Raw genomic sequence first — 23,050 nt, 5'->3', positions numbered from 1 at the left:
ACAAATTTAAAAAATGGTGCTATTATATGGCAACTTATATATGCATACTCTTGTGTGCACAAAACCTCTGAGATAACAAAATGCAAATGTTTTCTCTTAGATCTGAAAATGCAGAATGTGAAAGAGGCATCTAAAAGGTATGTGCATGCATAGGTCTTTTCAAACCTTTCAAATGTATTTCTCCCTTGAGCTACATCTCATAGTCTCTCTTTTCTAGCTCTCTAGATGTCTCTTCTTCAGCTCTTTGGTTAAAGACCCATGGCTTGGCTGCTAGGCGACTCACCATCATGGATGCCTTAGCTCCTACAACTGTCCTTCACAGTACAAAATACATCCCAGTTCTGGACAAGCATGTTGTTTCTAAAGTATTTGATAAGGTAAAACTCCTACACTGTTTGAAAGCTAGAACAAAACTTGACAGTGTTTTCAAAAAGTTTTTTAAAATTAATTTCTATGAATATCATCATAACATTTTCTGGGATTGTAGATTGTTGATGTGTAGTAACTGTGTCATGCATATCTGAATGTTCATTCTTGCATCAGTAAGATTAAACTGATAGTTAATAGTATGTCTTGCATACTTTACCCTTAAGTTCTTTTACAGTTACCAGCTGATGTCAGTGTGCAGCCATTGGGTGATTGGCAGTTTCTTAAGCACCACATCCTCCACTGATACTTATTAGCTCACTGGAGGATGTCTATTATCCCATAAAATCATCTGGAAAAGGGTGCTGGTGCACATTTTGTGGATTTGTGCATTCTCAACTTTTACATGGGACTGCTAAGATATTTTGAAAAGTATTGTCATTCAGTAATTAAAATTAAATTTTGAGAGCTGTAAGACTGTTGTAAGATTGTATACAATTTTTGGGGGAATTTTGTATCATAAAGTTTAAATTGCTATTTCACTTACAGGAAATCCATTTAATGGAAAATTGCTCTAATTTTTCTTGTGTAATGCATCCTACAAAAGTCCTATGAATATGCTGCAGCTCATTTCAATTAATAAAAACTATTTCTTTGAACAATGCTCAAAGAAAAAGCTAAACTTAAAAAAAGAAAAGAAAGAAAGAAAAAGGGATATGTAATAGAATGTGATATAGAACTAAGTAAAAGATTTGTAGAAAATGTACAATTTTACATTTAAAGTATTCATGTTTGTTTCTTAAATTTAGGAATGGGAATTTTTGCTAAAGCATGCAGACTGTAGAAGAAAAACCAATTCCTCTCTTTGGTAGAACCAGTTCCCTCTTTTGGTAAAACCAAGTAAAAATCAAGATCTGTGAGGATTTTTTTTAAGTGTCATTTTTTAAAAATAGAATTAAAATAGATGTCTTTTCATATGAGAACATTTTTAAGGGTACATTTAACATTTCAGATGTAAAATACCCATTTAAAAAAAAATCAGACATTCAATAGTTACAAAACTGTGCAAAACAATCTACCATAAATGTCAAACAAAAGACATTGTGAATTTCACAAAACTCTTACATCTCATTTGTGAGTCACTTCTTTCTCCATCTTCTTCTGAATATACCAAAAAGATCCTCTTTCTTCCATGTTTCTCAATGAACAGCCCTTTGAGTCCTTTACAGACACACCTTGCAAAAAATAAAGCAATCTGTAAAACAGAGACTTTCAAAGACTGTCTTTCTTTGACAGTAGTCTAAACTGTGATTCAGCAAGTATGTGTACAAGAAGTTTTTAATAGCAATTCATAGGAATTCCTGGTAGTCTAGTTCAGGGCTGAATTAAAATCAGTGTTATTTGAATTAACAGGTGCTGTACAGAATCCAAAAAGTGATCCATGGACTTTCTTTAGATTCAGGGATGTAAAGGCAAAATAATAATTTTTGTAATTTCTTCATACCTACTAATCTCCACTAGTTATAATAAGACCCTCAGTTTCTCAAGCAGTGGAGAATTATTGTTCTATGTGTAAAGGAGTGGATTTTTCTGGATCTGAAGCTGAGTATGGAAAAGAAAAAGAAGGTTGGGGGTTGCACACAAGATGAAAGCAGTAGAATTTTTGAGCTACAGAACCCACTTGACCTCAAGCTTCATGCCAGCATATCAAGAAAATAAGGTGAGACTAGACAGTGAGCTTGAATGGGAGACTTTCAGGATCTTGATTATTCCAGTACTTCAGAAGATTTCATTGAAGATAATAAATGTACAGATAATTTTGTATTCTTCCTTCTGAGATCTTAGTTTTCTTGGTTTGGAATGCAGACATCTTTGTTTGGTTTTCAGGGGATAGTATAATTTTTATTTTTGGTCTTTGCCGGCAGTGATGATGAAATAAGTAAGAACAGTTTTCTTACTTTGGAGATGCAGCCAGAAAAGGGTTTCCATGACAACTATTCATTAACAAAAGGCTGACCTGTTGTTTTCAGTTCTGTGCTGTCAGTTTCACCTGATTTATTTCAAGGAGGTTAATTTATTAAACTACCCATCCATATTCACATTCAGAAAAAAATAATGGCTTGGGAGCTTGTCTAAATTTTGATATGTTAATTCTGGGGAAACCTTCCTTGTAGAATCATGTAAATATATGTTACAGGTTGTGGCATCTAAATACAGGTTTGCAAGTCATGAAGTTTTGACTCAGTGCTTTGCTCAAAAAGAATCAGATTTGGCCAACAAAACCATCTTTCTTTGGTCTAAAATAAGAAGTTTTTTATAGGATTATTGTGCTTTGGTTTTGTCTTTAAGATTTTGAAATTTGGGGTTTGAAATAAAAGCCATTTTTAAACAAGTGGATTCTTTTAGTGTGAATGTTAATGAATTTAATTTAGAAAATGGAAAAACATTCTAGTAATAAAAAAATTTCTCTGTGATTTATATCAGCCGAATCTGTCAAATTTCACTTGACTTCCTGAGCAGTTTTCATTGTTCTCAAAGTATGCATAGTATTTCAAGTTTAGTATTTGCTAAAAGCACATTCCATTCTGTTTTTTGCCTTCAAAAGTATAATAATGTGTTTGTGCTTGTCTAGTCCTTCTATTCAATACAAAGTATTTTATAAACTGTATTAAATATTCATGTTGCGAATTATGCTGTTTGTATTTGAAATTACTCTCAGAATTTGTTAGGCTATGTAGATGTGGGCTCCTACATGATGAGGCCCTGCTGAACTTCTGTTACTTTGGATTGAGTAACATCATAGACAACAATGATGGCATGACAGAACTTGAAGAGAGGTCATCACTTCCCTGCCTGTCAGCTTTCAGACTTCACCTGGAAATGACAAGTAGCCAGATATCACTGCTCAGAATTATAGGCAGAGATTTACCTCATCTGTCTCCAGCAAGATGTTTTCACTGACATGTTCCCCTTGTCTTTAGCTTCTAAGTGATTTTAAGATTAATTTCATTTTAGGAGCTTTGATGTGGTCTGGTGCTGATGTGACACAGATTTATTAATCAGAGAGATGCTGTCCTTAGAAAGAGAGGGTGATACAAAGTCACACCACTGCTCCTAAAAAAATGATTTTTGTTGCAATTTGGAATCCAGCTGTGCTGAGATGATTCAAATACAAGTAAAGCATCACTGAAAAATGTTCTCAATTAAATAATTCTTTTAATTGCTATATTTTCTAACTGTTTGTCTTATTCCCCCAACAGGGGTTTTAGTTTAGTGTAAATTGAACCTCATCCATGTTTTTCCTCATCTGTATCCTGATCTCAGACAGGTACTTGGGGGTGATTCCCACTCAATCAGATGTATTGGAGACAGTTTTGGGGAGAGTAACATTCTCTTTCATCTCCAGTTCTTCCTTGGATTATTTTTTTTTTTTGCTGTTGTTTATATTCAGCACCAAGACATTGCTATGTAAAACAGCTTTTTGTTTATGAACTACTGAATAATTTAAGAGGCTGAAAGATGGTGGGACTTTGGCCTGAGAGTTTGGAAGGCATCTTTCTTCCTCTTTTTTCATCCATTTCTACCCTTTTCTCTGCCTTTTGAAGATCTACTCACAGTTGTATTCATTTTTATTTTATAATGAAATTGACTTATGTAGGTTTTGTTTTGGGAGATTTGAAAAATATTGAAGTTCCTGATGCTCATGAAACTGATTAGATTCCTAAGTAGCCAAGACCAGATTCGGTGACCAATGTCCACCTTGTTCACTCTTTGGCGATCAGTTTGATGGTGAGAAATATCTCTCTACAGCTTTCCTACTCTTAATTCCTTGCAAAATAAAGTCCTCCAGAAAAAGAGCATTAAATACATTTAAATATCTACTCTCATACCTGTATGCTACAATTAGATGCTAGAAAGTAGGAGAGTGTTTTAAGGCAATAAAACCTGAAATATTTATACACTAGGCATATTTCCTTCTGACTTATATTAGTAGAGTGAGTTGTTTGACAGTACTGATTTAGTTAGAATTACTTAGTAGTTAGGAATCTTAATTTGTGATTTCTTCATAACAAGATTGTGTGATTTTAGAAGAACTGGCTGGAAACTTTGTCTTAATTCTGATATTTGTGGCGCTTAGATTTTTCTTTCTGCAGCTTCCAGTGTTCCTTCTGGCTGTTCTGAGCCTTGGCATTCAGTCATTCATAAATTTGTATGAGAAATGATATCTGTGCCTTTTGTTGTATGATAGATGTTACCATTGGCCCATGATAGCCGTGACAAGAAGGGGATTGCACTAATTAATCCTTGGGCAGTGAATCTTGACACCTATAAAAAGAAGCTGGAACACGCAATTAAATCCTATGAGAGGCAAGTCTACTCACCAGAAATTTATTATGGTTGCAGTCATGTTTCATTTTTTTTTCTCAGGTACTTGGTATTTCCTCACACATGCTTTGCTCAATACTGATAATTCTACATTTTGACACACTTAATCTACCATCAACATGTAGGAGAAACTTTATTTTCTTAAAAAAAATTAAAGCAGAATGTAAAAACAGATGAAAGGCAAAGAGGTAAATAACAACATGTTGCTCATATTACGTTTTTTCAGTGACAAAAACAAAATTCTTTTACTTTTTGGGAGCAAACCTGAAACTAGTCATCTCTCAGAAGGAATTTGGCCATAAACATACAATGCTAACCAGACTTCTAACTTAAAATTAATCTCCTATATCAATAGGCTGCCACTTAAATTAAGGACCTGCTTTTTGCTGCCAGCTCTCTGTCACCCAACTATACATGCAAGAGTATAACTGAGGTGCCAATAAAAAACTGATAATTTACATTGGGTGTGTTGTTTTTTTTGGTTTTTTTTTGAGATGCATATGTATTGCACTTTTAAATTAAATGTTAGTAAAAGTACAACAGAAGTAAGAGGAAAAAGGCATTAATTCTCTAAACTACTTCTTTCCATGATCCAACTTTGTACATTTTTTTTGGAAATAATACAATTGACTATGGTGTAATTCAGTAATTGTATGAGAGCTTTGACTAGAATTATTTTAATAAATATTTTTAGGCTGTATTCTAATAACATTTACAAATATAATTATTTTATATGACCAAAACCCACTTGATGACAACTATTTAGTCCTTGTTTTTTGATTAATTCGGCAGGGGATCTTTAAGGTTTGAGATTATTTTCCTTGGTAGCTATTGATGATCATACCAGTTCTTTCTAAAGCATGTTACAGCTTTCTTTTTGAATCCTATTATCCTATATAGAACTTTTGTGATAAAATCAAGAATTTTGATTTGAAAATGCTCCTTGCTATGTCTAGTATTAATAGATTTCAGTCTCTTGTTTTCTTTGTTCTGTGACTGAGACACTGTTGTTACCAGGCTGATGAAGAATTCATAGAAATTGATTTGTCACTCATTTTAATATAAGGTTCAAGTAGTGTATTTGTGATGGTGAATTCTGAAAAAAATTCAAGTTTAATATTTTACATTTACTGACTTTGATTTTAAAGGCAATAAAATTGTTTTCTGTTTCATTCTGTCAGTGAATTAAACTCTTAATAGCATTGCCACAGTCTCCCTAAGACTTTGGTGATAAGGATTATTGTTTACTTCTGTTTACCAACAGAGATCAATGAATCAGTTTATTTAGAATAGTAGAACTGAGTTCCTACTTCCATGAAAAAGAGATATAGAAGATGAATATACCTGAACATACTTATAATTGGCAGTGCAAAAAAAGAGATCTTTCTTTTGCTTTTTCTCTAAATGTGAAACAGCAAGCCAGTCAATTTTTTAAAAATCTAGATTTCACAGCCCTTTTCTAGTAATTAAACTTCCAAAAGCTGCAGTTCAACTTTGTAAATAATGGCTGGTCACAAATTTTTTCTGACATATGTAGATGAAACAATACATCAGGGCACCCAGGTTTCAAGCACAGAAGCAAACATGCCAGTGTTTTTCCCATATTCAGATTAAGTTTAGCATCAGATTTAGAGGGAGAAAAGTGGCAAGGGCAGATTTTTTGTGGTCTGACAAAGAGAATATACAGTATTAAAGGAAAAAAAACACTGGAAACTTCATAATGTGTATAGTTTTCTATAGCCAGAAGCTTTTATAACCAACTTAGTTATGGGTGTGCAGATTTAGAAGGATGAAATAGGCATTGGAGTATGCTGAAACTGTATATTGGGAATGAACTAATTAGTTTGTATTCTAAAAATGCTGGGATATATTTTCTGGTAGATAAAATGAATCATCAAGAATTTCATATTCAGAATCTGTTGTTAATGTGTTTTGGTTTTTTTTTTGTACATGCACCAGTAAATCTGGCAAGACTATTTGTAGTCAATCAGGTTACAATCTGAATTTTTTCCTAGCGATGAACTTGTTCTTGTATCCAAAGGAAATCTGGAATTTTTTTTCTAGAATTACACTAATTGGGATGATCTATTTCTATAGCTGAAATGAAACAGTTGAGTGATGGCTTGTTTGAGATATTAAGCTAGATAATCTTATAAGACTTCAAAATTTCTGTCTTAAAAAGCAAAAGCAGAAAGTTTATTGGTGCTTTTAAAAAATCTCAGAACTGCATTCCTTGGGGATAATCACTTCTGTTTTCCTGTCAGTAGTTTTTCTTCATAGCCAGAGTTTAATGAATTAGAAACCTGAATGGCACAACTGAGGGGTAATTTTAGCAGGAAAAAAGTTAGAAATTAGAATTACTACATTCGGACTACATTTCCTGAAAACGTTTAATTGGAGGAGCTGTGCAGCTTAATTGGCATTTAATCAGTTTTGTTATTTGATTTAACTTGCTGGTGCTGAAGACAACCATCCATAGAAAATCCTGGCAGGAAGCAGCAGTGATTGCCATTAAACCTTCTATGACCCTGAAATAGTCATGCTGTTATTTGATGGAAGATGTTGTTTCCCATCTTCTTTTGCAGTTGATAATTTCATAGCTGAGTGATAAGGATACAATTTGATGACACAGTGTGCTTGGAATACAAATCAGTGCAGATATCTTAAGAAACTGTTTTTCTTTGCTAGTTTTGAGATGATCAGCTGTAAAAGGACCTGCATTCCCTCAAAAACTCTTTTCCTTTCTTTAATAGGCGCCTGAACCTAGTTATTTGGAGAGCACTATCTCAGGAGGAAAGAGACAAGTAAGCTATCACTTTTGGTTGTCTCATGTACCTCTGAAAGGCTGTTCATAAATATTTAGTAGTTTTTAAATCACTATTTCTATAATCATCTGTTTTAATTTTCAAATATTTCATAAATATATCTTGTTTTCAAAAATGTATATATGATATGGTGTAATATTAAATTTTGTACCTCCTTTTTGTGGTATTGATTATTTTTAAATGATAGAACTTGCATTCCATTTGAATGTTGTTTCTCTATCCTTGATCAATGTGAGGTGCAGGGCCTTGGGAGGGCAGCATGTCATTGCCTTTGACAGCAAAGTAAATCTTCTCTCATCCCATAAGGAGCTCTCTAGTGGCTGGTTTGTTAAGGTATAATAAGCACCTTGAAAGCATGTGCTGGAACTGTATATCACTCTGGAAGTTCGTACCATGTTAGCCTATTTTTAAATATTGATTTAAAAAATTAATTGCTGTGAAGTTAGCATCTGTTTGTGCCATAGAATAAAGCAAAGATCAATTAATGAAAACTGAATGCACCTGAAATAGATATTCACAGAAAAATGGGAATGAAAACTAGAATGCTTTTAGGAAGACATCAGCTAATTAGTAAAAAAACCTACAGTTCTATCATTAATGAGGAGAACTAAAACCTCATTCTAGTGCAGAGAGGAAATGAAGACTGTTAAACAAAACAGCATGTAATGAATAAAAAAAAAAAAAGAAAATAGATGTCTCTTGATAGACAATTAGTTACAGAGTATAGAAATTTGACAGACTATCATCCAAAATGTTTAATTATTGATAACATATGGCCAATTATGCATGTAATGAAAAAAATGTTGTAGCAGTTGCACAGTCTATTGCTAGAGCAGACTATAAATCTCATGCATATATATTAATATTATATGTATAGATACAAATATTGTGCACAGATATTAAAATATTTGGTTTGTTTTTCAGAAATTATGGCTCAGCCACTTGAATTTCTCTGTAGCTGTGTTTCTATAATATATAGTTATATCAGATGTGATTGTTCAACCAAACACAGCAGTATCTGGGTGAAATGCAAGAACTTGTAACATACAGAAGATAAACTGGGCAAATCTGATTCTTTATTCTGCCTTCACAATTTGTGACTCTATCTGTAGAGCACTGATGCAATTAAAATTTTTCCTACTTGTGATTAATAATTTCTTAATTTTTTTTTTTTTAAGATTTAAAGAGGATGGGCCAGTCCAATATATACAGCATAAAGAAACTTTGCTGGAGGCTTTAGAGAATTTGGGATGGCCAATTTCCTATGAAGATGTAAAATTGTTAGAAGATGAGATATTGACAGCATTAACATATCTACAACAAGCCTCTGATCTTCAGGAAACTCTCAAAAAGGAAATTGAGAAAAGCTCAGAATCACACATAAGCAACAATAAAAAGGTAATGGGAAGAGATTTTTTTTCCCCTTAGATATCCCTCTTCACTATGTACCTCTGGAATATTTTCTTCCATGATCTTAGATGATGAAGTAGAATTGTAGCATGATGCTAAATAAAATGGATAGAGGAAAGATGGTAGTTAAGAAGAGAGCAAGCTTCCAGTTACTTTTTTAAATATTGGAGAAGTAGAAGTTCTGAAGCTTCAGAGACAGACACAAAAATTGAGCCTCTTAGAAATAAATCACAGAAAAGGATCTTCTCTGCTGCAATGATAGCAGGAAAGAGTAAGAACAGATATATTAAAGGCAATTTAGATACAAGATTTCTGGTTGGGTTCATATCTGATAAACAGGACTAAAATATCTTCTAATATTGGAGTAATTCACTGTAATCTTCCTTGGTACATTTCTTGTAAAAGAAAATATAGAGAGAAGAGGTGGGATTCAACTTCATTTTTGTACACTAAAATGTAACTGTCTCTAAAATGTGGGTATATGTGAACTGGTGGGCAACATCACACCGTTGTGAACTGAGTCAGTGGCATCTGGAGTGGCATTCTGAAGTGGACACCCACTTTTGGCTAGGCACAGAGGCTTATATTCTCTCTCAATTTCATTAAGACATTCGTCTAGCATTAATACATTAGCCTAGCTACTTTGAAACTACAATTGAAGTTAGTGTTTTTGTTTATATATGTGTGTGTGTTTTCTGTAGTTTTTGAGTTTCTTATTTCCATTAAGACTGCTCACTTGAAAACATTTTAATGTCTTCATAAAATAGATTATCTTGATTCATTTTACATTACTTTGAAAATATTACATTGCTGCTAGAACTATTTTGATTATTGATTTACCTATGCCATATAATGTCCCAATACAAGAGTAGCAGAAACATGTTTATGTTTTATTTGTTGACTGTAATTTTACTGTTGTCTTGGAACAACCAGTATGTGCTCTCAGACATGATGTGATTAACATTGTGCAATCGCTTATCCTCAGTCAACCTGCTTTAGGAGTCTAATCAGAGCAGCATCTTCAGTAATTGCTAATCTGCAACTGAAAGGCTTCAAGAGCGAGAGTCAGAAATGCAGATGTAATTATAATTCTGTTTATGTAGTAGAAAAACAATGGGAAAAATGAAGAAAAATGAGAAGGCTTTAAAAAGTTTTGTTGAAGGTTTTACCAACTGTGATTTTTGCCCACAAAAGGGTATAGAGAAATAAACTGCCAACGGAAATACATTACAGCTAGGAAATAGCTGATATGGCACTGAATGAAAATAGTTATTATGACATCGTAGAAAAATCACAATTATCATGAAATTACTCAACAAAGCAGACTTTCAAATTTCATGATGTTTTTTTCACTAAATCTTAAATAAAACACCTTAGTTTTCAGCTCTTTCTTTTCAGGCTCTTTCATAAAAATGGGCTAGGTCCATGCAGAATGGGCTTGTTTGCACTGGCACCCAGGGAAGAGTGGTGGTTGCTTGATTATGGAGGAGTCAGGGTTATGAGAACCCAAAGTTTGATCCAAGATACAGGAGATCTGTGGGTGTTCTTCATGTCTGTTCTCACTTATAATAGGAAAGTGCAAAGACTATTCTTTTTGAAAAGGAATTTAAAAAATGTAGCAGATATTGGAAGAAGTGAAGAAAGTCTCCTTCACCTGTTGTGGTTTAATGCATTGCCTTCAACAGAAGCAGAGCGAAACATGGTAAAAACCCGTGAGAATCAGATGGGGCTCTTTTGTAATAAAAATCATCAATGCCAGAAATGGCCACTCCAACAGTGTCTGGGTCAGTCCTGCTGAACACCTAAAAGCTGTGTGAGAGAAAAGAAAGATGGATTTGAATTTAGACAGTGCTTCTGAGCCACCTGAATTCTGCACAACTTGGAATCCTCACTGTGGATGCTTGTGTCGTCTTTAGTATTTGGATTAATGTGGAGTGCTGGAAGTTGCCCAAGTTATTAGTCAAGCAATACAAATTAGTTGATAATAAATATTCAGCAGCAGCTGTCCTTTTGGAAGCTGAGGAATTAAGTAAATGCTTTACCCAAATACTTTTTTGTGTCTGTGGAACTGTAGGTCTGCTCTCAAATCAGCCTTTGTTGAGTTACACTTCAAGCAGTCAGCTAAGCACAGTGAAGAGCCCCTGGTTTAGTCTGAGTTTCAAAACCCAAGCTGTTGATATAATTAATATTCTGTAGGGGTAAAGAATAAGCTAGAAAATCCCATATATCTCCAATTTAAAATATCTCCTTGCCTCTTTTGTGTGTTTTGCTTATTTTTAGGACTTTTTATCTAGGTTTTTTGTGATTTTTGAGGAGGAGTTTGAAAAAAAGAGATTGTGATAATTATAGTGAAACTGAGAACAAGCAATTTAGTCAATGTTATTAATATATTTTCCATCATTATTGACTATTAGGGAAAATCAAGTATCAAATCAAATACTTCTTTTAGGAGAAAAATGTCATCAGAAAAAGAAGCAAGTCATACACATCTTAGCAAGCAGGGATTTTATTAAGAGTCTGTGAAGTATGGTCATTTTTCAGAACAATGTGTAGATCTGTGGAAACGTTTCAGGTTTCAAGTTGCATATTTTTATGGCTCAGAAGAGATCGATGCCTGCAAATTTTTCATGAGGTAGGCTAGTAAATATTCTTAAAATTAATGGCGAAACTGATTCATTTAATGTTGAAAATAAATGCCAAAATTTTCATTTAGTGGTGAAACTGATTTATTATAAGCAAATTTTGCACTTGGTTGTAATTTATATTTAGGAACACTATTGTGAGCAGAATGGCAAAAATAATTAGTGCATGAAGAACCCAACCTAGTGCAGCAGAATAAGGGACAGTGGCAGGTCTGGAAGGTGTGGTATAATATTTTGCTAAACTGGAATGTTATAGAATGGCTGAAAATGTCAAATTAATTTTGAATTTATAGTGAATAAACTTTTTTTCCCAGACACTTGAAGACTTGAACATTTTTTGATTTTGTTTTTGATCTTTTAATGATTCATCCCATACAGTGAGGTACTTCTAATGCAAATCAGATTACTGTGAAAACTCTCCTATCTGGACAAAAGAAATGTGTAGAACAAATTTTCTTATTCTGAAAAAAGATCTGATTTTTCCTTACCTCATCCTTTAATAAGAATTGTGCAACTTCGTGACATTTTTTGTAAAAAACAGTAGCCAGAACACGTGAAAATATAGGTATTGTTATGACCATACAGAACAGGATTTTATAGTAAAAACTCTTATATGAGTACTTCCTGTACTTAGAACTATCCTGAAATTTTAAAGTATTTCCAGTTTACTGTGAATTCTGTAAAGATTTCGTAGCATTACATTGCTTCAGTTTTTAAGTAATTCCAAATAATAGATTAAAGCTGACTGCATTAGCTGTTGTAAAGAAATAATTGTGTCAAATTACAGAGACTTGAAGAAGAGAGTGGGAAGGTGAAGTCTAAGACAAGACAAAAATGTCAAATCTTTGTGACTCACAAAGGCCAAAAGCTAATTGCAAGATCTGATATCACAGGATTTTATTATCCAGGTATACATTTTTGTCCACATTTTCAATATTATTTAGTGTTCCTTAATGCTGATAAAACATAAATTGTGGTCAGAATTAACTACTTCTTTCTTAATGACATTTACTATTACATGTACATGTTAATGAAAAATGAGTATATATTTTTTATGTGCACATACATATACATATATATATATATATATACACATTTATATGAAGACATTCATTTTGTAAAGTTGGAGAGCAATGATATGTTTGTCTATGAAAAGTATGGAAGGAAATAATAAGCCAAGCTTTTGTGTGTGTCCAAAAAGATCACTAAATGCTGCAGCCTTTTTGTTGAATTTTAAGCCAGAGTGGTTAGTAGGTAAAACTCAGTTCTATTATTTCACACAAAGAATAGTAAAATATTCTTTCTCTGTATGTGTATGTGTTTATCTTTGTGCTACCTTTACTTGTTTGAGATTTTTTTTCTAATTATATATTTTTAACTGTGGTAGTAGTTTTATTAACTGTCAGTTTTATTATGTTAACCTGATCAGCTTACAAATTTCAGACCTGTGCTTGAAAAAGACTTCATTTCCTTTTTATAGTACTATTAAAACTGGTTTGTAAGGCAGGGGTTTTTAGGTACAAATGTCTCCTTTGCCCTAGCACAGCTTACAGTAGCTGAATGAAAACGAAGAATGTAAAGTATAGACATGGTGATGTGTGGTAGCCTATAGGATTTTTTTACAAAATAATTATGACAAGGGATGAAAGAAAAATAATTTGAATATTTTATTCTGTTGTTTTTCAGGAACTGTGATAAAGAATATTAGTTCTACCGGTGTACTTGTTAATTTCAACAATGGGGAGAGCTGTTATGTCCCTGTCAAGTTCACTATACCTGTGGGAGGTGCTCTTCCATGCCCACATCTGCAGGTGAAAAACTATCTTTTTTTATTATTGCAAATATGCATTTTATATTTAAAATTACGAAATTAATTTTATATCTAGGTAATAAATTATAGATTTTATAAAAAGTCTTTTAAATACATTTATTTTAAAGAGTTTTTCATTATAGTAATATGCTATTTTCAACATTAAGTTTTTAATTTGTTTGAAGCATGTTTTCATTGTAATTCTCTTCCTTTGTTTATTAAAATTATGTGTTCTAAATTAATCTGTATTGTTTTCTTGATAAAACATGAATATTTTTTCAGCCATAGAAGAAAGTTGGGCTATTTATTAGTAGAGTTATTGTTTCCTAGCACATAGATTATAAAGGTAAGAGAACCATTGATACTTAGTGTGATTTACAGCAGGTTTTAACCATTTGGTTTCCAAAGTATGTTTTAAATCCAGCAAATAACCATATACTAATGCAAATAACAGTAGTAAAAAAATTATTATCCCAGTTCAATTTCTGATTTTCTTTAAAATTTACTATCAGCTATCTGTAATCACAGCTGGGTTTTTTTTGGTGATTCTTGTTTTACACACTAAGAAGGTGATGGTTGCATAGAGGATACAGCATGGATCCATCTGTTTTGAATAAAAGAAACATGTTTTTAATTGCATTGCTACATATAAAACTAAAGACACACCTTTTTTTTCAGTTTGAGATAAAGGCAAATCCTGATATAGTAGCTCCTGATAACTCTGTAAGTTCTGTATCCAACTCTAGAGACCTGCAGAATTTTATATAAAATTGTGAATTCTGCATTAGTTTTAAAAACAATTTTGGATAAATAAATTACATCTGGAATTATCTAAAATTCCCAGGGTTATTTTAAAAGCTTGTTGAAAGCCTTAAAATTTGCATAGAATCCAAGGGAATGCAGTTTGTAAGAGTTTCCTCATTCAGTTCAGCTTGCTAGCTAAGCCAAGGTATGTTTAGTAGAGCTCCGTCCTTTATTTTTGTTTTGTGTTCTCTCCCCAATTCAGTGGAAATTGCATGATCATAGCATGCAAGGACAAAGTTCTTTTCTTTCAATGGTCCATATTAAATCATGAATTATGATTAATTTAAAATATCTTAGAAGTTATGTCTTGTAAAGCTCTCAAGTTACATGGCTCTTGCATTGATGATTTCCTGGGGCACAGGTTGGAGACTATGTGTTTGCCAGAATTCGGACATGGGCAGAAAATGCATGTTATGTTCCTGCCATTGTCATAGCAACACCAGAGAGGGTGGAAACAGGTGACAAACTCTACACAGTGCTGCTGTTCAACAACAGGAAGGTAAGTAAACCTAGAAGATGATACTAACTAGACTGTCTGTTTTTGAAGAGGCAATAGAATTTTCCAGGCTAATGAGCTCCCTGTCCCAATCTGAGTCTCCAGCTAACCAGAGTAAATCACATTTCAGAGTGCAATGAACAGCTCATGTAATAAACCTCAATGAAGAAATTCTGTCGGATAATTTATTCGTAAATCATACTCTGTTCTTTCTTCTTTAATACATTTGGTGGCTTTCTCAAGTTCCATGCTTCTAAAATAAGAAACATAGGGAGTTATAACACAGTCAGTATAGTCTGAAATTAATTCCATTATGTTTGTTTGGTTTGTTTTTTGTTTGTAAGCCATTATGATAATTTTACTGCATTTTTCACAGCATGCATTAAAGAAAATTTACTTTGTACTTGAAACTTTCATATTAATTATCTTTATTAGGGGCTGATTACAGTTACATTTAAACAGTTTATTTTTTATGCATATGTATCTTCATTGCTTTTGAGATCATTTGCTTTTGAGATTTCAGTTTAAATTAGATGAATATTGATTGTGTTATTGCAGGAACACTGTATAAGAAGCGAGCTCATTAAAATCAGCCAAACCAAGTATGCCTATTCCTGTCAGTACATAAGAATGATGCAAACAGTGCATTATGAGACGTGAGTATGTTTGAACCTAAAAGTACTAAATTTTAAAAATTTGAATCCTAAATGTTGCACTTTGAGTTCAGCTATGCTGTCAGGTTTCCATTTGTAGTACTCTAACTGCAGCTATTTGACTGGCTACAAATGCAGCTAAGTTTATGTGAGAATTTACTGCCTCATTTTCATTCTGGAAATACTGGTGGGATCTGATGGCTTGAAGCTTAGTCCCAGAAAGTTGTTAAGGGGATTGCTGAAAGGTGAGATGGAGTTTCTATTTGTTGTAGAGCTTATTTTAATTTTAAAATACTTATTGTTATGCAAAGCTGCACATAAATTTGCAAATTTTTTCTAAGATACTTGTTCATATTCTGGGCTTAAAACTGGAGAATGATGGAGAGTGTGTAAGATGAGTATGAGCCCCTACTTAGGTTCTGCAGAATTAATGTGCAGCAAGATATGAAGTATGCACTGAAAATGCAGTGATTCTAAGTGTTTATGGATTATATTTTCATTTTGTATTAAGTTCTAGTTTAATCCAGTTGAAATTGTGACAGCCTTCAGAACACTAACCACCTCAGACAACCTTAGGATGGACAATAAGATCAGAACAATCATCTAGGGATATTTCTCCAGAATACATTCCCAACCTACAATTTGGGATTTAAAATTTCTCTGAAGCAGAATTGGAGTCTCTGTATTAAACAGCCTTGATGGAATTTTCTTCCACGAATTTGTGCAGTTACTTTTTTTGAAACCATGTAAGACTTCATCATCCATAGCTTCTTCCCAGGAGGAGTTGCACAGTTTCACATTTTGTGTGAGACAACATAATTTGGTTTTGAGTCTTTCATTGCCTTGACATCTTCAGGATGAAGGATTTCCTCTTCCATGTAGTATGAGCATTGCTGCAAAGGAATCATATAATCTCCATCTTGGGAAGTTTATTTCCAAGAGGAGACATGAACAAGGAAAATGACAGAATCACAGAATTAGCTTGGTTAGAAAAGACCTTTGAGATCATTGAGTCCAACCTATCTCCCAACACCACCTTGTCAACTATAGTATGGCACTGGGTGCCACATCCATTCTTCTCTTAAACACCTCTAGGGGTAGTGACTCCACCAGCTCCCTGGGCAGCCATTCCAGGGAGTTCTGTAAAGAACTTCTTCCTAATGCCCAGCCTAAACCTCCTGGTGCAGCTTGAGGCTGTGTCCTCTTGCCCTTTCACTGGTTATGTGGGAGAAGAGACTGACACCCACCTGGCTATACCTTCCTTTCTGGTAGTCGTAGAGAGAAATAAATTCCACCATAAAAGGCAATTTTAGATTACAGAATCATGGGATTGGTCAGATTGGAAGGGACCACAGTGGGTCATCTGGTCCAACCTCCCCACTCAAGCAGGGTCATCCCAGAGCACACAGCACAGGATTGCATCCAAATGGTTGAGTATCTCCAATGAGGAGACTGCATACTCTCTCTGGGAAGCCTGCTCCAGTGCTTGGTCACCCACAGATGTTCTTAATTTTCATGGAAATGTTCTGAGTATGATTATAATCATTAAAGATTTAACTAAAAATCAGTTGCAGGCTGATCTATGGCTTCACTGAGAATGATGGAGTGAAAAACTGAGATTCAAGTCCTGTGGTTCCCACATATTTTCTAGTAGTGATCTCAATACAGTTTGAAACTCAATGTTCCACCAGCTTGCAGCCACAGCACACAAACAAATGAACGCCCTCTCTGAGCAGAATTCCAAATCTGGGAATACATCAATGCCTTTTCCCAGGCCACATCATTAATATGACAGTAGCCTCTTCTCACCAAAAAGCAAACCTGAAGACCATGGTTTCCTTCTTAATGCCAACAACCAGTTGAAAAGAGACAGGTATGTAACTGGCTTGAGTGCCAGCAAAATCGGCAGAAGTCTTTCCACTGAGTTGGATTCTATTCTGAGGTACTGTATTAAGAAAAGATGTGATTAAATGCATGAGCAATAAGAATAGTGTCCATTCTACATGCTTTTTTTCATGAATGAGTGCTTTAGTACGAATATTCAATCTCCAAAGAGAATTTATTAGCAAGCTGACTTATTTCTATATACAAATGAGGAGAAAATTTTTGCATTGGCAAACAGAGGAATTCTTTGGAGAATTAACTGAAATGAATGCACTAAATGGAGTTTCCCTTAGAGCCTCTGCTTTTTACAAGGGCATGGAAGTGTGCTTTCCAATGAAATTTGTTCATTATTATATTACTAAAATAAATCCCTGCCTCCTATATCATACTTAGAGGAGGACACTGCAGTATGGATATGCAGAGATCTAATGAGAAAGTGCTGACATTGTTGATAGGAACAATCCAACGGCATAATTTAATTGGAAAGGAATCAAAAAGTCTGAATGCGATATAATATTAGAACCTCAAAAAGAGACAACCTGTTTGTGCTAAGTGCTGGAGTAGTAAGGGAAAGAAAATTAAAAGGCATGTCTCAGGTTCCCATGTTGACAGGAAGTCCTCAGTGTCCATAAATGTATTACAATAGCTTGGCTAACTCCAGCTCTGAGTTCTTTGGGATTGTCTTTAAATGTTTTTGTGGTGTGTATTAGAGGTTATGCTTAATTGACTAATCTTTAGAGGTACTAATATAGCTCTTATGATTTTAGTAATGCTCATGAGACATTAGCATCTATTTGGGGCATTTTCCTGCCATCACTGTCAAAAGAATTATGGCAGAGCAAGCACTCTGCAAATGTAGCCAATAAGTTCCATAAGCAAAGTACAACACTGTGTGATGTGGACCCACACATCAAAAGGGTCCTTTTTGCCCACATCCTTTCTGGGGTCATAAGAGGCAGATAAGATTAAGGGCCAGGGCCCTGTTTTAGGCTATCTTTCACTTATTCTATACATACAAGGGAAACTGAATTGTCAAATGGTCAAAAGTGTGATAAGTCCTTCTCTTGTCAGTACTGTGAGATGTTGAAAAAGGTGAAATCTATATCTTGTAAAAGAGGCTTTATGAGATATTTGCTTTTAGCTTAGTGGATTTCCTTTTCTGGTTTTCCAGCCTGGATGGTGAGACTACAGAGCCCTGCTCTTGCCCAACTGTAGAAGATGAAGAAGAAGAAGCAAAGAAAAGTATAGTAAAAGAAAAGAGGAGGAAAAAGAAAAAGAAGAGGACAACAGCAGACAAAAGACATCCCAGGGAGACAATATCAGACTTGGATAATCTTTTGTCTCCAGAAGTAAAACAGTGAGGAAGAATTTCACTGTCTAGAAGTAAGGAGAAATTTAGAGGTAAAGATGTAGCTCTGGAAAAGCAGAAGTATAAGGAGTTAAGTTTTTGTGATGGGCCTTTAGCTATTCCCCACACAAGGAACAGGTTTCTGTATTTCTGGGTGTTAGCCAAGTTAGCTTTCCCATGTCCTATATGATGAAATTATTTCACCTCCTTTAGAAACTGTTCTTGACACTTTCTGAGCATGTGTTTTCACAGCAATGGCAAGAAATGAATAAAACACATTCCAGCATATGCCACCTTAATTTCCCTAACAGTTGTAGTAGCAGTGAGGATGCAGTAACACCAAACCTTGGTACCTGCTTGTAAGCAGAGTATTTATTCCAGTCCCTCTACTGTTTGTTCTTTGTTAGATTAAGTTATGTCTGTATTGCAGGTATTAAATTATTGCCCCTGTAGCTCAGTGCTTCAGAGGTGAAATTGTTTTTGGTGTATGAGCTGGCTCAGGTAAAGCTGACAGCAGTACCTATACTCCCTGTCACTCTGGAGCAGAGACTGGGCTAGTGTAGGCCTGCCACTACATGTCTGTCAGCTCTTCATTTTCAAGATCCTACTGTCAGTGCAAAGAAAGGGTTTTTATCCATACTTGCTAAGTGTACCTCCTTGTACCATTTTAAATATGTTTTCAACAGCCTCATTATTTATTTACTTTCAAAATGATGGGTTATAAATTCACTCAATCATCATGTTTTCAATCAACTTGATTTGGCCTGTCTGAATGTTCCTTCTGTGTTCTCTCTCATCCTTTAAAAATTGCCTGTAAATTCCATTTACATTGCCTATAGTGGGTATTATGGTGCCCATTATATAATGGGCATTTTAAGAGTGGCCTGATCAGAATTATACAAAAGCAGAGGTGTTGGCTTGTCCAGTGAAAAAACATGGTTTCCAAAGGTGGGGTTGTGTCATTGGAATTACTCAATTATCCCAGACACCTTCTTCTTGGACATTTTGAGATGCAGATACTGAGGAAATGTGGAATAATCCTAATGTAATCAGCAAGCCCTATAACTGATTCCCTGCAGCTTGGAGGAAAGATTACACAAGAACAGTGGTTATCTATGCATTTTAATCCTGCCTAGAATTAGCAAATAATCTCATAGTATTCTAACAAGGTTTCAATGTCGTATTCAGGTTGAACGTGCTGAAGAAGGTACCTTGTCCACTTCTTGTGACACCATAAATATTGAATATGAATATTAATTTTTTTTCTAAAATTAATTTTCATTTACATATCCTTCTGTGTTTTATCAGAAAGGGAAAAGTCAGAGCTGATAAAGATGTTAAGTAACACTATATTGTGATCCTCACATGGTTTCATTAGATACCTCTTTATCCAATCTCTCTACGTGACTGTGTATTTATCCTCTTTGGGTGTAGATAGTTGCCCCATTTTCACACCATGCAAATGTTTCACAGCACTCTGTGTAAATTATATAATTTTGTAAGTTATATCAAATGTGCTACCTGACCCCTGTTATACACATCTTTTTGAACTGTGTTAATACTGGCTTTCATTTTAAAGATTAAGAGAATAAAGAAAACAAATTTGCCTGGCATTTTTTCCCTTCTGCTCAACTTACAATCAAGTATGAACTATTAGTTTACACGTACTGTTTGGCAGTTCAATATGTGTTGAGCACCAGTGAGATTCCCCCATGCAGGTTAATACTTTTCCTTAGAGCCTGTCATATTTGATTACATTGATGTGGGTAGGTGTTAAATAACATGGATGAGGAGTTGGAAGGCCCTGCCATTCTAATGAATTATTCAGTTAGTCTCTGTGGACCAGGTATTAAAAATATCTGATAATATCTAAGGCATCTAACAATGGACTTTCCCTTCATGGAGTTTTTGTAGTGCTGAAATAAGGCTGGATAGTCAAATCTGGAGCCTAAACTGCACAAGTGAGGTAAAACACCCTGTTTTCCTCGTCAGACCTCTGTAACACTCTGAAGTCTCAAATATTGCCTTTCATATGCTGAACACACTGATGTTCATCAGAGTGATCCCTTTCCAGGTTTTCCTAGTAGTTGCTTTCATTACTTCATTATTTCTGGACTGTTTATATCAAAGGCAGATTTTTTTCAAAGTCAGCATCTTAGAGAAGTGTTTTGAATAGCTGTTTTTGTCATTAAATATCTTGTACAGGAACAAGGTTATGGTTTGTTTTTTTTTTTTTTAGATTTCTAAAAGCAGTCTGTTAAACAGTTTTTTCTGAAAGATGTATATTCCTCCCATGTATTCTTTTCCTTGTAATATCAAATACCAATAAAATTTGGATATCTTTTAACTTCTGAAAAAGCTCAATAGTCCTGATATGTTTGACTGAAGTAAAGGCATTTTCTTCATATTTATGTAAATGTTTTCACCATATATGTATGTATAATGCACTAAACACATTTAATGCCATCAGCGTTTCTTGCATTTCCTTTACAAAGGTTTGTCTTGTCACTTTTTATGTCCAGATACATACACATACACACACACACACATACACATACATGTATGTATGTGTGTATATATATAAAGTAATCTGACTGGGCTATGTTTTGTAACTATTTGATGTGTTAATCAACACTTCTGCCTATGTTTCTGCTGCCTTCATGTGTATATTCGTCTGTTACATAAGGAAGTAATTTCTCCTAAACTTGAATGAGCATTGCCTGATACCAAGATGGATTTTTGTGCTCCCCAAGTTAATCTGGATTCAGCTACATGGCTCTTATATAGGTGGTTGATGAAAGCTTGTATTCCCATATGTTTCCACAGACTTTTGGGCCCTATATGAATTAAGGGAATTTGGACTATTTGTGATTTGGTTTATGCTCAGCTAAAATATTTATGTCTGTTAAGAGGACTCAACAGCCCATTCCTGTTGGTCCCACTTGCAGAAACAGCATAAACAGAAGTGAGTAAAGATTAAGTAATTGTGTTAGTTATTTAGCATATATTAGCTTCATTATTGTGTTGAAGTGAATTCTGCCTTATTTCTTCCAGAACTACTATATTTGAAACATTATTTTGATGTGTATGCTTACCACTCTTACTGTGTTAGTTATCTCTGTGTGTTTATAAGAGAGAATATGAATGCTTGGCAAACTCCCGCTGTCTGTTGGCTAATGATTCTTCGCCTTGGTAACTCAAATAATACTGTTTGATGTAGCAAGACCATTGATACTTCACCCTGTCCTTGGTTATTGCAATAACTGTTTTATAGGTGCAATAAAATAATGTATCTCTTTCTGTAGAAAAATTCTTCTGTCTTTACATTTTTCTCTGTTCTGTAATGCCTAAAATCAGTGTTCATTCCATATAACTTCCATGTCAATTTTCTAAAATGTGTATCTAGTAAAAAAACAAAAACAGAAAAAAATTGACATGAAGTATAGTATGATAGACAGTACTGCACTGCACTGCTTGATGCATTAGCAGATAATAGCTACCAGAGCCAAAATCTCCTTTTTCATTTATAATGAGATGTGACTTGAAGCAATTATGCTGATAATTACTGTAACTGCCAATATGGGGTAGTTGGGAGACCTTTGAAAATGAACATTTTCCATCCTTTTCTGTGGCAAACATAGTTTGTCTGAATTGGGTTCAAGAGTGGAACAGCTGTGGCACCTGCCATTCTAGTGGATTGGCTGGATTTCCTGCAGTAGGATTTCCCATTTTTAGCACCCATTCATTTTCCAGTCTCATTTTCCGTCTAGTCCATTCAGCATTTGGAGAAGGCTATCATAATAAAGCAGTGTTCCCATCTGTTGGTCATGGCTGGTTTAATGAGCAGTTGATGTCAATTCAGCTATGCCTGCATCTGTTCCTCACTGCAGCTGTCTGGGGTTAAGGGCTCCCCAACAGCGGCCAGATTTAGCTTTTGTCTCTTGGTATGTCAAGACCATGTTACAGCTTGGCCAGAAACATTCTGTCTTCTCTCAGGGCTGCCTGCTCATGGAAAGAGGAAAGTGTGCTAAACTCTCCATCTCTTTCCCCAAAAAGAATGAAACATGAGACAGGCAAAGGGGGAAAAGTGTAGTTTCATTGATTTAGGAGGCATGTTTGGGGGTATCTGAGGGCAGAGATAGAGGACAGTTCAGTCCAGATCCTAAAGGCAAGACCAGAACGGGTTCTTTCAGCATCTTAGGAAGAAACATAGAGAGCCTGTGCACTGACTGAAGACAACAGATTGTGAATTGTGTCTGAGGGGGAACACTCATTTAATAGTGCAGCTTTCACTTTACTCAGGGAAGCAGTATGGCCACAATACCTTTCAGTATTTTAGTCTGACAGTGCTTTTGTACTGCAGACAGACAGGACACAGTCAAGAAATTTCCTGACCTTTACATGTGAACTCTAGATTTCTGTCTCT

At 34.6% G+C, this 23,050-nt stretch overlaps 1 protein-coding gene across 1 annotated transcript in view; it reads left to right on the top strand.

The window, feature by feature from the left end:
* Nucleotides 1-18,814, top strand: part of VWA3B (von Willebrand factor A domain containing 3B) — a 65,130-nt gene extending 46,316 nt beyond the window's left edge. The window contains 10 exon segments of the mRNA XM_077790887.1: nucleotides 101-137; nucleotides 218-377; nucleotides 4,616-4,734; nucleotides 7,506-7,556; nucleotides 8,756-8,975; nucleotides 12,417-12,537; nucleotides 13,316-13,440; nucleotides 14,605-14,742; nucleotides 15,298-15,395; nucleotides 18,448-18,814. Coding sequence (XP_077647013.1) covers nucleotides 101-137; nucleotides 218-377; nucleotides 4,616-4,734; nucleotides 7,506-7,556; nucleotides 8,756-8,975; nucleotides 12,417-12,537; nucleotides 13,316-13,440; nucleotides 14,605-14,742; nucleotides 15,298-15,395; nucleotides 18,448-18,814 — 1,436 coding nt within the window.
* The last annotated feature ends 4,236 nt before the right edge of the window (nucleotides 18,815-23,050 follow it).

Source organism: Lonchura striata, chromosome 2 (assembly GCF_046129695.1).
Source record: "Lonchura striata isolate bLonStr1 chromosome 2, bLonStr1.mat, whole genome shotgun sequence".
NCBI classification, from domain to species: Eukaryota; Metazoa; Chordata; class Aves; order Passeriformes; family Estrildidae; genus Lonchura; species Lonchura striata.
This window is presented reverse-complemented; position numbering and strand designations above follow the sequence as displayed.